The sequence below is a fragment of the Aplysia californica genome, unplaced genomic scaffold, assembly GCF_000002075.1.
Source record: "Aplysia californica isolate F4 #8 unplaced genomic scaffold, AplCal3.0 scaffold01219, whole genome shotgun sequence".
NCBI lineage: Eukaryota > Metazoa > Mollusca > Gastropoda > Aplysiida > Aplysiidae > Aplysia > Aplysia californica.
This window is the reverse complement of record NW_004798489.1, coordinates 16,073-30,541: the sequence shown is the minus strand read 5'-3', so window position 1 is coordinate 30,541 and position 14,469 is coordinate 16,073. Positions and strand designations below refer to the sequence as shown.

Below are 14,469 nucleotides of genomic sequence, written 5' to 3'. Positions count from 1 at the left end.
ATCTCTCTCTCTCTCTCTCTCTCTCTCTCTCTCTCTCTCTCTCTCTCTCTCTCTCTCTCTCACACACTCTCTCTCCATCTCGTTTTCTGCCTTCGTTCTTCTTCTCTCACCTCACAGGTCGCTTGGAGAGTGTCACTGCCAGGCCTACCATAGTCTTGTAGCCCGCCTAGTTTTAAGTTACTTTTTCCAGTTTAGACATATTACATATATATGCCACTTTGAAAGCACTGAATTCCAGTCTCGAAAACTGGAATTTGTACAAATTGAAACTGAAATTCTATGGAACAGGTTTATAATTTGTAATAATTTTCGGATGAGAGTGAACATATCTAAAAAAACCCACTTTTCTTAATCACTGCAACCTTTTCTGTCACATTAAAATAATAAATATGTCCACTGCTAAAACCTAGTTAGTTGCCCAATGTCAGGCTTGAAATCATAACTTGTGCTTTGAAAAGATAAAGATCGTCAAGCATATTTGGTCGCTTTTAAGGACTTGCGGGCTAACCCAGATTTCGGGGCTTTCCAGAAATCTTTACCGACCTCAAAAGTGGGCATTGCCCTACCTATAGGAGAAGTTTGGTTTCATTGTTTTGTATATTTGTTTGGTTATAGAGAAAACTCTCCTTGTCTTTTACAGAGACTGAATAAGAATCCAAAAACTTAAACTTCGATTTTCTCAAAACAGCATTTTTCAGGATAGCCCGCTTGTCCTTAATAGCGACCATTTTGAAATTTTGTAGCCAAAAAGTGACTTACCGTGTTTTCCCCTTGCATCCTTGTATTTTCAATCTACCTCTTTTTTTTTACCTCTCTCCCTCTCAGGAAGACAACAAAATTGCTGTGGATTTCTTGGATGACACGGGCTCTTGTGTGGTAAGTGTTGTGGGCTCTGACTTCTGGGTGGTGGTGGGTTGTTTTTTTTAAAGAACAGATATGAACAGCCCCCATTGTGACTGTCTGAGATTTTTGTTGGTTGGGTTTTTCAAAATTGCTTTCTTTTGTATTTTCCTGACGCAAAATAACAGCACCCATGTAATGAGTTTTTTGGTGGAAAAGTTGGGTTGTTTTTTTTACGCTCCCCCCCCCCCTCCCCTCCCTTTGAAGAAAAAAGATTTTCAGCGTATGGAGAAACCATAGTTATAGAAGGCCAGTGGTTGTGTATCCGCAGTCTAGCAGCTTTCAGTTTCACTCTTTGAGAAGTTTGAACATTTCATTCATGTTTTCGGCATGGGTGGCCTAGCAGTTAGGCTAATGGACTCGTAATCGTGAGATTGCCGGTTCAGCTCGGTCCAACGTTGTGTCCTTGGGAAAGGCACTTTACACGGATTTCCTAATTGGTTCGGTCCTTTCAGAGATGGACGTTAAACTTGGAGGTCCTGCCTCTGAAATGACCTACTAGTGTTGATAGGGGCGTTAAACTTATACCAGTGGGTGGTTGGCGGGTGCTCTGGTGTGGTTTGCTCCTTCTTTCCTATCAAACAACTATCGTCTTTATCTCTCCTCCCTCTTTTTTGTGTTTGTTACTCCCTTGTAACACCTCTAATCTTCGGCACTTATATGACCTTATTGTGTTGCAAGTGCCGTAAAACTCTTACAAAAAAACAAAACAAACTTATGCAATTCCACCTTTTACCATCCATGTTGTCATACCCTGCTCCACTACAGGTAATTGAAATATAATGTCAGAGCTACACTTCTCCCTCCCCCCCCCCCCCCCCCCCTTCCGAGTCCTAACGTTGACAACACACTCTATGGAACAATACAGACACAATACAGCCACTGCAGCGAACCTGCACGTATCACTACATGGCATTGGACAGAGGAATGAGAGCCCAGCTGTTGCTGGATCGTCAGCAACATTAACAGCAACAGCCCATGTCGTCTATTGTTTTAAAAAGATTGTTATTAGTGTATTTGATTTTGTTTCACACCTTTCCCGTAATTTTGGAAAGGATACTAAATTGCTGGATAGTTATATCAAGGACTTTATTGTCCTTTCTATTCACCCGCTCATTTTCAAACTTTTGAAAATGTTTCGTGAATAAAAAGTAAGTAGTGCTAAAAAGGGAGTGCGGTGGTGGAGCGGTTAGTGCGCTCGTCTGTGAAGCGGAAAGTCCGTGTTCGAGCCCCGGTTCGTACACAAATTTTTTTCGCCCCCTCCTGCGCCCCCTCCTGCTCACCCAGCAGTAATGGGTACCTGACTTCAAATTGGGGAAGAAAAGGCGGCGTGGAAAGGAACTGGCCACCCTACCACAATATATGCCGAAGGCCCAGGAAGTTGTATCACTAACGAGGCAATCCCCAATGTCCGGATCGGATGCGCAAACAACTTTTTTTAGTGCTAAAAGATTCCCAAAAGAAGCCCTCTTTTTTTCAATTTCTCTTTTGGTCTTTGTTAAGGCAGAGTAATATTTTCCAAAAACTGCATTCCCTTTTTTTTTGGGGGGGGGGGTTGATTGAACAGTTTTATGGTGTTCTGGTGTGGTTTGCTTCTTCTTTCCTATCAAACATCTGTCGTCCTTATCTCTCCTTGTTCTTTTTTATGTTTGTTACTCTCTTGTAACAGCTCTAATCTGCTCTAATCTTCTGGCGCTCATATGACCTTATGCAGTTGCGAGCGCCCTAAAACCTCTACTAAAACTAAACTGTTTTATGTTCTCCTGTCAGGCTACCGTGATCAAGAAAGTTTTAGCTGTTTTTTTCTGGATGGCGGTCTCTATGCTGGCTAAGCCGTACTTTCCAGATGAGAAAAACGTCGGTGAGTTCCACTATTTAGCGTAAATGAAAAGTGTTGGTAATTGGTGTCCTACTAGATTAATCTGCGAATAACCCTTGTTCGAATCCCCAGTGGGCATGTTCTTACCCAGTGCAGGGCCTACTTCATTTTTTTTCCTCTCTGTGGGTGGTTGACGGGTGCTCTATTGTGGTTTGCTTCTTCTTTCCTATCAAACATCTATCGTCTTTATCTCCCCTTCTTCTTTCTTATGTTTGTTACTCTCTTGTAACACCTCTAATCTTCTGGGGCTCATATGACATTATGCAGTTGTTGCGAGCGAAATAAAACCTCTACTTAAACTAAAACTTTCTCTCTCTGTTGTTTCCGTCTGTCAATCTGTATTCCTTTTTCCCTGTACAAGGTGACCTTCAATGAGTTGATGCGGGTGGTTGGAGGGAGCCGTTGGAAAGTCCTACTTCTTTTCTTTCCCTCTGTTGTTTCTGTCTATCTACTTTGCTTCTTACCTGCACTAAATGGCCATTACTGTGTTAATGTGTTTCTCTTGACTCACACTCAAGTGTGTTCATTTAAATAATACATTATTAAATAAGTATTTGTGGGTGGTTGGCAGGTGCTCTGGTGTGGTTTGCTCCTTCTTTCCTATCAAACATCTATCATCCTGATCTCTCCTCCTTTTTTTTGTGTGTTTGTTACTCTCTTGTAACACATCTAATCTTCGGCGCTTATATGACCTTATTGTGTTGCAAGTGCCGTATAAGTCTTACTTAAACTAGAACTAAAACACTCAAATGTGTTCATTTATATAATAAATTAATAAAGAAGTATTTAGTGATATTTTTATCTATTTGTTTATGACCATTACTGTGTCGTTGTGATTCTCTGTACTCAAACTTGAATGTGTTGTGAATAAATATTTATTGATATTCTTTATAGATTTGCTTATGACCGTTACTTAGGCAATCTGCTTCTTTTTCCTCAAAGTGGGTGGTTGGCGGGTGCTCTGGTGTGGTTTGCTCCTTCTTTCCTATCGAACAGCTGTCGTCCTTATCTCCCCTCCTTTATTTTGTGTATATTACTCTCTTGTAACACGTAATCTATTCTTTGGCACTTATATGACCTTATTGTGTTGCAAGTGCCGTAAAATTCTTACTGAAACTTAAAAAAATTTTCCTCAAACTCAAATGTGTGTTTTGATGTGTTTATCCGGTATGCAAACAAAGGAAGTGTAGTATACTGATAAGTGTGCAATGTGTATATTGTGCTCTTTAGTTCCTACAATTTCATGAATATTTTTTAAATATACCTTTAGTAAGACTGGTATTTCATAGACATTCTTAACCAAACTTGTGTTTCATGGACATTTTTTACCAAGCTTGTGGGTGGTTGGCGGGTGCTCTGGTGTGGTTTGCTTCTTCTTTCCTATCAAACATCTATCGTCCTTATCTCCCCTCCTTCTTTTTTGTGTTTGTTACTCTCTTGCAACACCTCTAATCTTAGGCACTTATATCACCTTATTGTGTTGCAAGTGCCGTAAAACACTTACTAATACTAAAAAAAAACCCATACCATTCCGCGGTTTTTTGTGTCTCCCCACAGACCCTGAGTTTATGGCCAACAACACTATGTTGACACGTGTGGGGTACCTGTATGTGTCCTTGTTCCTACACAGAGCCAAGTACTATGTCACCTGGGGGCTGGGTAAGTTGCTTGTTGCTATGACAACAACAATATGTGAGGCAGCGTGGTGAAATCAGGCGCTTGTCACAATAATGAAAATGAAGAAACAGGCATTTTTCGGCAGGTTTCTGAATTTTTATCGGGTTTTTGTTTTTTTGCTAAATTCTTATCATGCCCTTTTAAGAACAGATTTCTGTGTGGATTTTACTGAAAATCAAAACGTTGATTAAAGGCACAAAATATGTAAATTTTCAGTTTCCACGGACTCTCAAGCCAAGAAAATGACTAATCTTTGGCGGCCATTTCCTCACTAATTTTACATCTGAAACCAGGTGACTCCCCACCACCTTCATTCGCAAATATCTCGACTTCTATTCAAGATAAACGGATCTTTTTTTCATCCAATTCAAGACAAATGAACAAGCTTGAAGATGGTACCAATAATAACTCTACATGCCTATAAATTGATGAGAGCCTGATTCCATCGTGTTGTGACACATGTGTTGACACATGTGGGGTACCTGTACGTGTCGTTGTTCCTATGTCACCTGGGGGCTCGGTAAGCTGCTCGTTGCTATGACAACAACAACAACAACAAAAAGTTGTTTGGCTATGGTGAGATGATATTTGTCCAAATCCCATTCTTTAGGTTGATTTGGTTTAGAAACGAAGGGAGAGTTGAGGGTTTTTTTTGTTGAAAAATATCTTGTTGAAATTCCGATTCTAAATGTTGAAAAAAGCTAGAAAAGAACAATGGAGTGGGTACAATTTTAGGAAAGAATGAAACATTGTTTTCTTTCTGTTCAAATATTTTGCAGTTCAGGTTTAGAACAGTGGGACAGATCGCTGATGATTTATGTTTGCCGTTCTCTTCCTCCTCAGCCGAGATTGTTTACAATGCCTCGGGGATGGGATATAACGGCAGGGACAAAGATGGCCGCCACGACTGGACGGGAATGTGCAACGTGCACGTGTGGAGGATCGAGGTGAGTGTTGGGCTGAGCGTCATGAGCTGAGGGAGATCTTGTCATAGATCGTCCAGTGGGTGGTTGGCGGGTGCTCTGGTGTGGTCTACTCCTTCTTTCCTATCAAACACCTATCGTCCTTATCTCCCCTCCTTTTTTGTGTTTGTCACTCTCTTGTAACACCTCTAATCGTCGGCACTTATATGACCGTATTGTGTTGCAAGTGCCATAAAACAATTATTAGAAAAAAAAACCGATAGATAGTCCGTCAGTGTCTGACAGTGACCAGTACGTCTGCATAGGGGAATATTTCTCCAGTGAAAAAGAAAAATTGGTCACTTTTAAGGACAAGCAGGCTAACCCAGATTTCAGAGGTTTCCAGAAATCTTGACCGACACCAAAAGTGGGCATTGCCCTACCTATAGCAGAAGGCTGGTTTTATTGGTGTGTATATTTGTTTGGTTATAGAGAAAACTCTCCTTGTCTTTTAAAGAAACTGAATAAGGATCCAAAAACTTGGCCTTCGATTTTCTCAAAACAACATTTTTCGGGATAGCCCTCTAGTGCTTTGAAGGGACCAATTGGAAGAGTTTTAAAGGTTGAGATGTCTTGTGGCTTCTGCTGTGGCCGATGAGACCAGGTCTGGCAGATAGCGTTAACTAACTCCATATTTCTGGGTTTGATGTAAATAACATTATGAGAACCGAATTCCGCTTTGCAGTCTGTATAAAATGAAACTAAAACAAGGTTTTAAGAAATGTGTGTGTGCCTAAAGAAAGATACCTAAAGTCGCCACAGGCCATTTTGAGCTAGTGGCTGATAATTACAAAAAAAATCACATTTTTGACCTAAATGTGTTTCCATTAAAAAATGTTAGTTCCACCATATTTTAACAATGTGCTAAAGGGTTTTCATTGATTTGACTTTTAAATGTTTTATTTTGAATAATTTATTAGACTAGGGTATTTTTTAAAGAGACTGCTTTTAGAAGGTGTTAACATGTATTCTTGAAGCATGTTTTCTCTTCCCCGTTATGTTTTACCATTGAATTCTAATCATGATATTGTCAACTAAATGCCAAATTGGAAAATAATTTTCCATGAATAAATACATTAAAAACAATTGAATCATCGGGGTTTTTTTCAAGTTTGTATGTGTTTTGAACTTAAAAGCTAATTTTCTCAAAATTAGATCTTTATACCCTACCTCACAAAATGTGCAGTATCTCAAAACTACTTGAGATATCTTAAAAATTCACAAACCACTGTGTACAGCAAGGTACAACCCTTAACTCAAAATGGTCAAAATCCGACTTTTGGTACCTTTCTTCAGACACACACACAAATGCCTGTGCTCTGCGTAGATCAGTGAGAGAATTTAAAAAACAGAATCATTGTTTGAAACAGTCAGCTTCAGCAGACAGTATAGTGTTTAGTGATGCACAATCAGGATCAAAGGTGGGGAGTTTCTGGAAACTGTCAAAAGACCTCAAAGGAAATAGTTGAGAGGTTCGAGTTGTGGGAATACGGTGACTATTCTTTTGTAAGCCTTTGGCTCACAAGGCGTTCTTTAAACCTTTCTTGCTACCATACGAGAACACTTGATAGCTTCAAAAGACATCTTAAACATTTTCTGTTCCTACATAAGCTTTTAGCGTTATTTTTAGTATAATTGTTCTGTGCCTATGTCTGAATGAAAATAATCTGTGTGTGTGTGTGTGTGTGTGTGTGTGTGTGTGTGTGTGTGTGTATTAATGTATATTGCATGAGAAGAAAGGAAGTAGTAAGAAAGATTTGAAAAATGGGTTTTCCAATGTGAAGTGCATTGAGCTACTCTTTTTGCAAAATGCGCTGTATAAATGTTATTATTATTATTGTTTTTATTATTATTATTATTATTATTATTATTATTATTATTATTATTATTATAATTATAATACAAGGGCCACTCTGGACATCTAGGGATGTGGCTCCACCCCACTGGAACCAAGCCTCCTCTTCAGCATAGCGCCTTCTCCTCAAACTTCTTATAAACTTTCTCAGTGCCAAGATATCTTCTTACTTACTTTATCCGTCCTCTTGTACCTCTAGGGCGTCGAGGGGAGAAAGAGCTTCCTGTCTCTGGCAAGTTTGATGGCCTGGCTGGGTGGGATGTCGTATGTTCTCACGGTATCCTTCACACCCTGGATCCATGTCTTTCTTGGTCTTCCTCTTGCTTTGTACCGTGATACTTTCCTGTAGTAAGGCTTTATTGGCAAGCTGTTAGTGCCAAGAGATATCCATCTGATATGACTGTCATGGTTTTCCTATCCTAGTCCTGAAACCCGAACAAACCAGTCACACCCTGTAGCTGAACACTTTTAAGAAGCAATGTTTTGCATTTTACCCAATTTTGGTTAAAGTCTTTATAAAGCTTAATATTTCTCAAAAATGTTGATTTGTTTTCTTCATATCTACTCACTCAACATACCCTTGGTGGAATTTTTTTGTTCCAAGTCCTGTTGAAAATGGCACAGAGATGACCAAATTATTGCCCTTTAAGTGGGTCCTCTTTTTTTGTTAGACACTCGGTATCACTAAATAACTGTCATCCTGTGAACCTACTTCTCTTTCCTCGCCGTGGGTGGTTGGCGGGTGCTCTGGTGGGGTTTTATCCTTCTTTCCTATAAAAAAATCTATCATCTCTATCTCCCCTCCTTCTTTTTTGTGTTTGTTACTCTCTTGTAACACCTCTAATCTTCGGCACTTATATGACCTTATTGTGTTGCAAGTGCCGTAAAACACCTACTTAAACTAAAAGCCCTGCTGAAAATGGCACAGAGATGACCAAGTGATTGCCCTTTAGGCCTTTAAGTTGCTCCTCTTTTTTTATTGGACGCCCGGTATCACTAAATAACTGTCACCGTGTTAACCTACTTCTCTTTCCCTGGCCCTCCACAGTCGGCAACCAGCCTCAAGGTGTACCTGGACAACTGGAACATCATGACTACACACTGGCTGCGACACGTGTGCTACACGCGCGTGCCCTTCCAGCGCACCATGCTGACCTTTGTCCTGAGCGCGCTGTGGCACGGCCTGTTCGTCGGCTACTACCTTACCTTTGTGTCCGCTTCCATCTTTGTAGAGGCTGGGAGGAAGGTGAGCCATGGGTGGTTGGCGGGGGCTCTGCTGTGGTTTGCTCCTTCTTTACTACCAAACATCTATCGTTTTGATCTCTCCTCCTTCTTTTAATGTGTATGTTTTTCTCTTGTAACACCTCTAATCTTCGGCAGTTATGTGACTCGATTGTGTTGCAAGTGCCGTAAAACTCTTTGGACTAAAACTGAAACTGGAAGGTGAGCAAGGCTGGTGGATGGAGGGAGGGAGGGAGTGGCTTTTGTTTCGTTCTTTTACTTCCTTACTTTAAACTGTTTGGGGGGGGGGGGGGGGGGGGGGGGGGTTGGTGTTGTTTTCTTGTTTTGACTTATGCAAAGTTGTTGTAATTGTGTATATATGTGTCACAACGTGATGGAATCAGGCGCTCGTCAATTTTTGGGGCATAAGGGATTTTTTTGTATCATCTTAAAGCCTGTTCATTTTCCTTGCTTTTGGGGAAAAAATATCCATGTTGAATAGAAGTCTAAATATTTGCGATTGAAGGAGGTCAAGGTCGCCTGGTTTCAGAGTTGAAATTAGCGAGAAAATGGCCGCCAAAGATTGATAACTTCCATAATATATCCTGAGAGTCCTTGGAAACTGAAAAGTTACATTTTGTGTGCCTTTAATCAGTGTTTTTCTGTAAAATCCACATAAAAATGTGTTTTTACTTGGACATAAAAGGTGTTGAGCCAAAAAAAGAAAATTAGAAAAAAATTGCCCAGTGGCCAAAAAAATGCAGATTTCTTTGGTTTCATTTTTTTGACGAGCACCTGGTCACACCAGGATGCCTCACATATGTGTCACGACGCATTTATTTTTGTGTGTGTGTGTGAAGGAGGGGGGAAGGGATGTTGAGAGCATCCAGACTGAGAACAGCACCTGTGGTGTAGTGGTTAAACACTTTGCCATCACACCCACAGAAGATAAGAGTTCAATCCCCGAGTGGGGAGAGGAGAATTTTTAGTAAGTACCTCCGTCTTTCCAAGAGCTGGATAATATTTCGTCTTTCTATGAGCCTAAATTATGTTGAAAGGAGCTTATTCCTGATTTATTTTTTCCTCGGCCTTGTCTCAACTTTGTTCCTCCGTCACGTCTTCCAGATCAGGTCCAGCGTGCGCCCAAAGTTCCAGACGTCGTCTCTCCTGCGGTCCGTGTACGAGGTGATCACGTTTGTGGGCACACAGCTGAGCCTGGCTTTCCTCGTCCTCTCCTTTGTCATACTGCACTGGGAGCCCTGCATCAAGTTCCACAGGTAAATGGAATATTTTAGGTTTTTGCGTCAAGTTCCACAGGTAAATGGAATATTTTAGGTTTTTGCGTCAAGTTCCACAGGTAAATGGAATGTTTTAGGTTTTTGCGTCAAGTTCCACAGGTAAATGGAATATTTTAGGTTTTTGCATCAAGTTCCACAGGTAAATGGAATGTTTTAGGTTTTTGCGTCAAGTTCCATAAGTAATTGGTCGTTTTTAAGGACAAGCGGGCTAACCCAGATTTCGGGGATTTCCAGAAATCTTGACCGACACCAAAAGTGGGCATTGCCCTACCTATAGGAGAAGTTTGGTTTCATTTGTGGGTATATTTGTTTATCTAAAGAGAAAACTCTCCTTGTCTTTTAAAGAAACTGAATAAAGATACCCTTGATTCCAATTTTTACAAAGATTTTGTCTTCGCCAACCCACTGCCAACCTTCCTGGTATATATATAGGGGAAGAAAAATAGAAAAACTTCCAGACCTGAAGCGTGTACGTCACTACATCACATGCAGCTGTCTGACTCTAACAGTTTTAACACCCTCTTTGTAATGAGTCCTTGTAGTTGCTCAGTGCCACTTTGACCTTTTAAAAAAAAAAAAACTTAAAAAGAACATGACTTTAGAAGTGCCAAAGCCAGGAGTAAGGCCCAACAAGGTGTTAGAAAATTCCTGTCCTTTTGTATCATCACACCTTTGTTTTCTATACATTTATACTGTACTGGACCGCAACCCATGTCCTTGACACCCTACCTGAGAAGATTTTCCGTGGCCATATTACGAATTTTCAAGCCAGTTTACTCATTTTCTGTCTGTTGATTGCTGAAACATATTATGCTGGTAGGTGAGCAGCCCTGTAAATAGTAATAATAATAATAATAAATGACATTTATATAGCGCTCAACCCCGATTAAAGTACACAGGCTCTGAGCGCTTTACAGTACAGTACAACATACAACAGTAACATAAAACGTTGTGTTCTGACTAAAAGAAAATTGCTCCAAATATTCATCTTATTAATTGAAAAACAGAAACAACTTCAGCTGACATTTGAATAAATCAAAAGATTTGATTAGTAGTATATACTCAGACCAATCAGATCACTTGTGGAGTTGTTGTACCTCAGGACTTTGGTTTGGCTGATCGTGGAGGTTTGCTTTTTAGATGAATACATTATTTTTGTTTTGTTTTGGTAAGTGTTTTACGGCGCTTGCAACTGCCTGAGATCATATGAGCGCGCTTGTCTCTTTAAAAATTGTGGTGAAATGTTTCGCTTGATTTTAGTCAAAGGAGTAACTTTTTGGTGAAAAAGACCAGGTGGGGCTGAAGCTGCAAGCGTCCCCCCCCCCATCCCCACCCCACAATACACCGCTGGGTTTAAGTCATTCATGCTGAGATGTGTATTCAGTGTGCAGAAGGATAAATGAAGCACATGCTGAATGAATAAATGAAGGGTATGCTTGAGTTTGTTCATGTTGTAAACTATTGTTCAGAATTGTCTGTCTTGCTGTTTGTGGGTGGTTGGCGGGTGCTGTGGTGTGGTCTGCTGCTTCTGCTTTTGCTTCTTCTTTCCTGTCAAACAACTATCTTCCTTATCGCCCCTTCTTCTTTTTTATATTTGTTTCTCTCTTGTAACACCTCTAATCTTCTGGCGCTGATATGACGTTATGCATTTGCGAGGGCCGTAAAACTTCTACTAAAACTAAAACTGTCTTGCTGTTTCATGTTTGTTTAACGACATCTCTGTTGGGGGGAAAATTAACGTGCTGTGCATTTTTTCTCTGCTTCCCCAGCTCTTTCTACTGGTTTTTTCACATCGCCTGCGTGGTGATTCTCCTAGTTCTGCCAGCGAGAAAGTCGAGTCGACTGCAACAGCAGCAGCAGCAACAGCAGCAGCAGAACAACAACATGCAACAGGCGGTGAACAACCATCAGGATCTCAAAGAAGGCGAGGAGATCTCCCCCGACGGTGAATCTCGGCCTCGCAAGCGGGAAGTCATGCACGTACAGAAGTCGTAGCCCCCCGGCCTGGCCCGTACATTCCGTAAAGACTGGTTAGTGGGGAGGGCCTGTTATATCATCAGTTAACACCTGACACTTCTCTGTCTTTTGTGGGATTAGAAAAGTGTTCGTGATGCTATCTTGGTTAAAATACTTCTATTTTTTGCAATCTTCTAAATTGAGATTTTTTTGTGTCCAGTAGACAATAACTTTTTTGTTTATAAACTTATTGAAAACTACTTTCTATCATAAAAATAATATCAAATTCAGAACCAGAGTATCAACATTAACAAAATGAATTGAGAAAGACCCCTTTTCTTGCTAGATTTTTGAAGATCAAAGAAAAAAGAAGTATTCTTACCAAGATTTGCATTGTGCAGCATTTTCTGATCACAAAGAGGGCGGCCAACTGTCAGTTGTAACTGATTGTGCAATAGTAGACCCGAAAGACTCTGCCGTACGCCATCGTGAAAAGTGACGTATGTTGGAGTCATACAGTGAGTTGTGGATAAGTAGTGGAGCGGTACCTCATTCTGTGTTAGCACTTTACAGTACAGGCTACTATTTTTGCCTACGCGGAGGAAGTAAGAAATAGCCCCTTCAAAAGGGAGTGACTTTGTGGACGGAATAACGAGGAGAGTGTGGCTGAGCGAGTGTATATGCGCTGATCGTTTAGGGGGCTATCATTTACTTTTTCTGCCTGTCCTTTATGAAATGAATTGAAACGAATACCTGTGGAAAATTGCAAGCCGCTAGTTTTTTGTAAGTCTTGTTCCCTGCACTGTATTTGAGATTGGTTGGTTGTATTTTGCTAGCTTTTTTTTTCCTGGTACAGATTTTGTGGGTTTTGGGTATTTTTGGTATATATGTTTGACGTGGTTGTGTTGTAGTGATTTTTTACTCGGATGTAAGTGGGGGTCATTGACTCAGTGTGTACTTTTCTGGGTTATGGTGCGAGTAACCGGGGTTTGAATCCCAGAGGGGGGTCTAAATTGAACTTGGTTTGAAAGAGTTTTCATAGCTGTTGAATGTCCTGGCTTAGTGTTGTCAGATTTATATTTGGAGGTCAGGTGGAATAAATGTGTCTTTCTGTGTTGAAGGGTGAAGGGTGTTAAACATGAGACCATATCTGTACTTCACCTTTGCTCGGATATAGTCACAGGCCTAGTCTAATAGACAGCCATTCAGTGTGGAAAAGTGTTCAACTTATACAATATATTGATATTAACTTACACTACCGATAGCGCCAGAGTTCTGGTTTAGTAGACAGTCCTCCTGTGTGGAAAAAGATATCTAATAACTAACAGCATGCCTCACCTTACACTGATATCTTGGAAGATTCAAACGTCCTTATGGATTTGTACAAACTGATCAAGTTACTTGACATTCATCAACGCTAGACTGAGACATCGCAGTTTGGGTGCAACAGTCTCATCAAAGCTTGGTAACATTTCATTTTTGATTCTATACTGAAACTGCAGGCCTTGGAACTTACTTAATACTATTCTACTATTCATCATTTTCTTCTTACCTTGATATACTTAGTTGTCATGTGGAACTTGATATCCTATTCATAAGACTGAAATTGATTTTCTCTTTATTAACTATATCACACAACCATTACTGGTCAATGATTTGCTCCTTTAAAACCTGGCCAAGACATTGATACAATAAAGACTCAATGTCTCGTAGACTATCATAAATGTTTGATATAGTAAAGACTTAATGTCTCGTAGGCTATCATAAATGTTTGATACAGTAAAGACTCAATGTCTCGTAGGCTATCATAAATGCAGACAAGGTCAAGACATTGATATAATAAAGACTCAATGTCTCGTAGGCTATCATAAATGCAGACAAGGTCAAGACATTGATATAATAAAGACTCAATGTCTCATAGGCTATCATAAATGTTTGACAAGGTCAAGACATTGATATAGTACAGAGTCCTTAAGATGATACCATTAACTCTATGTATACCCAAAATATGATGATGAGCGCCTTAATTCACTGTGTCGTGACACTTTTGGTAACTGATAGGTGATCATTGAGCTTTTAAAAAAATATTTTAGAAATCACATGTTTGTGTTAAGTTCTGGAATGTTCTAGAATGTATTTGATAAGATGGATGACTTGTGTGGAATTTTTGTACGGGCAGCCTAAAAGTGTGTAACTGCTTTTTTTTTCATATTGTCACATGTGAAATGTGTGAGTAATTTTTTAATTGATATTTTATCTTGATCTTGTAAAATATTTTGATCTAACGCAAGAGGAGTGGGTGCTTTATTTGTCGGAGATGTTCTTCTGCTTTCTGTATGATCTCCTTATTTTTCTGTACTCGCTTTTTGTTTTTTTGTTATTGATTCAGGATATGGTTTCCAAGTCTTAGTGGAGAGAATTTTTATTGAGTATATCCGTGTTTCTGCTGGGACGTTGTATCCCTCTCAGCCCGGGGTGGCCCTGACAGGCTGGGTTGAGGCGCACCTCCTGAATGATCTAAATTGTGTTGATGGGGGCGTGAAAATGTCTACATGTAAAAAGAAGACAAGACAAAAATTCAGGATGCCAAAATGACCTAACAGTGTTGCCAGGAGTTGGGGTGCTTTCGTTACGGTTAACGGTGTGATCTTTGGAAGACTTATGTTTTTGGCCGGCTAACTGCCTAACTGGTTTTAACTCAACAAGAGAAGGTAAGGGGGG

The 14,469-nt window shown here is 40.1% G+C and overlaps 1 protein-coding gene across 1 annotated transcript in view; it reads left to right on the top strand.

Annotated features, from left to right (window-relative positions):
• The window catches only part of LOC101851551 (lysophospholipid acyltransferase 1), a gene marked incomplete in the record, with an annotated part of 75,823 nt that extends 61,737 nt beyond the window's left edge, over nucleotides 1-14,086 (top strand). The window contains 7 exon segments of the mRNA XM_035973429.1: nucleotides 826-876; nucleotides 2,671-2,761; nucleotides 4,337-4,438; nucleotides 5,300-5,403; nucleotides 8,322-8,519; nucleotides 9,620-9,771; nucleotides 11,562-14,086. Of these exon segments, the coding sequence (XP_035829322.1) occupies nucleotides 826-876; nucleotides 2,671-2,761; nucleotides 4,337-4,438; nucleotides 5,300-5,403; nucleotides 8,322-8,519; nucleotides 9,620-9,771; nucleotides 11,562-11,787 (924 nt within the window).
• Nucleotides 14,087-14,469: the final 383 nt, after the last annotated feature.